Source organism: Aegilops tauschii, chromosome 5 (genome assembly GCF_002575655.3).
Source record: "Aegilops tauschii subsp. strangulata cultivar AL8/78 chromosome 5, Aet v6.0, whole genome shotgun sequence".
In the NCBI taxonomy this organism is placed as follows: domain Eukaryota; kingdom Viridiplantae; phylum Streptophyta; class Magnoliopsida; order Poales; family Poaceae; genus Aegilops; species Aegilops tauschii.
The window spans coordinates 410839225-410841602 of NC_053039.3; the positions used below are offsets into that span (position 1 = coordinate 410839225).

Consider the following 2378-nt stretch of genomic DNA (forward strand, 5'->3'; position numbering starts at 1 on the left):
GCAACCTATACTTTCGACATATCCTTCCTCACCTCATATCTCTCTAGCTTTTCTTGCATCTTTAACTAGCTTCCAAACGCACCCAGCTTTAGTTCCCCCTCAAATATATGTAGTGCACAGTCCACATGCTCAAATTGCTCTCTCTCCATGTTATTTTCACACGCTTTGGACTACCAAAAAGCTTGATCATGACATGGGCAGCAAAGCCGCACAGTGTTGGGGTTTCCAAGCTAGCTCCAGACTATAAATACATCCTAGGGGCCTCAGGACAAGGCCCATGAAACTGAAGCCACCTTGCTTGACTCCCAGTCTCATCGTCTCGATCTTCGGTTTGGTGATCTGCGCATGCCTAGCCTGAGGCAGTGCAGCAGCTTAGCTGTTGCCATCGACAGGCAGCTGCTCGGCCACCTCTCGGCGACGAAGATGAAGATCAGCAAGGCCCCGGTGCTCCTGAAGAAGGCGGTGACGATGTGCAAGAGCAAGACCGGCGTGCTCACCGCCAGGCTCCTCTTCCTAGCTTCGCTCCGCCGCAGGATGGCCACCGTCGGCGTGGTGTCTCACAAGATACACGCGCTCATGGCGGCCGCGGACCGGGCGAAGGCGGGAGGGGACTGCCACAAGGCTGTCGTTTCGCGCAAGGTCGACAAGACTCTTCCAGCGATCCATGCTGGTGAGATCGTTGATCTTACGCATGAATTGGCACTATTTTGTCAAGAGGAAGATGGTGGTGGTAGCTTCCCTGACTGGACGCTGCACCCCATCTTCAATGACGATGACAATTGCTGTTACACCGAAGAGGACGACGACGACGATGTTGGTGATGTGCTACTCGATGGGTGCGATGGTCTCCACGACGAGCCCTCGGTGATAGATGTGATCAGGAGCAACATGGAAGTCCAGGGGTTGGAGTTCAACATGGAAGATGAGATCGACCAAGCTGCCGATATGTTCATCAGGAGGTTCCGGGAGCGGATGAGCAAGAGCATTTAGTCACCTGTTTGTGTTTCATCTATACCTGATTGCACGGTCGACGCAGAAGTGTACGTATGCGTACCGCTGACTAGTTGACGGTAGATGTCGCGAGGGAGAATGTTAGATTGAATTTTTTTTCCGAAAAGGGGACATGGACCCGGCCTCTGCATTAAAACGATGCATAGGGCCATATTATTAAGAATAATCCAAAAGATTCCACAAAGATCTTCCGTTCTGAAAAGCAGAAAAGCTCACAAAGAGCAAAAGAACATAACAGGAAAAGCCACAACCGGCAGGCAAAATAAAATAAGATAGGAACCTAAAAACCTATCCTATTACATGACCGTCATCCAAACCGGTTGAAGATATCCCGAGCTACCATCTCCCAACGGACAGATCCAGTAACCAAACGCTCCCTGGCCTCCGTTGGAGTGAGTAGCAATCACATACGGATATAGTAGGGGGCAGACTATACAGTAATGTTAGATTGATACTGTAGCATATAGTAGGGGCAGACTATACAGATCTTTTCCGGGCACCGACAAATTAGTTTTTTTTTGAGAAATAGTAACGTGTAGTACAATCATGTAATGGGTAGCAGATATTTAAACATTTTTTTTGGAGGATTTGTTCAACCTTTTTCTTGGATCTGGATCCAATGGCTCTAGTATTTCTACCCACTTTTCATAACAAGCATCATGTCTCATAATAAGCTAATAATTGTGAAAATCGATGCCGGTTCGCCCCGTCTTCGGCAGCCTTAGAGCTATGGTGGCGCGGTGGATCCCGACCCTTGCCGGCGGAAGGGCTCTGTTTTCAAACGTTCTTTCGAGTTTGTTAGGATTTTGTGTCCTGCTCAAGAAGATGAGACGGCGGCGACTCCTTGAAGATGGAATAAGGTTCTCCTCGCCTAGCCCTGTCCCGGCAGTGTGTCTAGCATCGTCGGTGAGCATGTGGAGGTGTGTCTCCGACGGATCTGTCCTTCGTGGATTTGTTCGGATCTAGTTGTAGTTCGTCTACGTTGGTGTGTCTTCAGGTTGGATCTTTCCGATCTACGCTACTCTTAATCGGCGGCGATTGCTGTTCTGCTGCGCTGCTCCTATGGGGCCTTAACACGATGACTTCCTGATTGTCTACTACAACAAGTTTTGCGCTACTCCGGCGAGGGAGGGGCGATGATGGCGGCGCGCCTTCGCGCTTCAGTGCTTGTAATCGTCGGTAGGTGGTCTACGGATCTGGATGTAATTTTTATCATTTTTGATGTTCGTTGTACTGCCAAGATTGAAGATGAATAGAATGGAAGTTTCATCGCAAAAAAAACTGTGAAAATCGACGATCAACACCCCCCCCCCCAATTCACCTCGGATGGCCATAGGAGGCAAAATATCCGAATGGGGTTTCTAATT

General features: G+C 49.2%; 1 protein-coding gene across 1 annotated transcript; it reads left to right on the forward strand.

Moving 5' to 3' along the window:
* Window positions 1-283: 283 nt before the first annotated feature.
* Window positions 284-1195, forward strand: LOC109752054 (uncharacterized). Its single transcript, XM_020310927.4, has one exon. It carries the CDS (start codon window positions 346-348, stop codon window positions 988-990), a length of 645 nt encoding a protein of 214 aa, XP_020166516.1. The 5' UTR covers window positions 284-345; the 3' UTR covers window positions 991-1195.
* Window positions 1196-2378: the final 1183 nt, after the last annotated feature.

Excerpts from the sequence above, each read along its gene's own strand:
- LOC109752054 (XM_020310927.4), top strand. The coding sequence starts at position 346 with ATGCCTAGCCTGAGGCAGTGCAGCAGCTTAGCTGTTGCCATCGACAGG.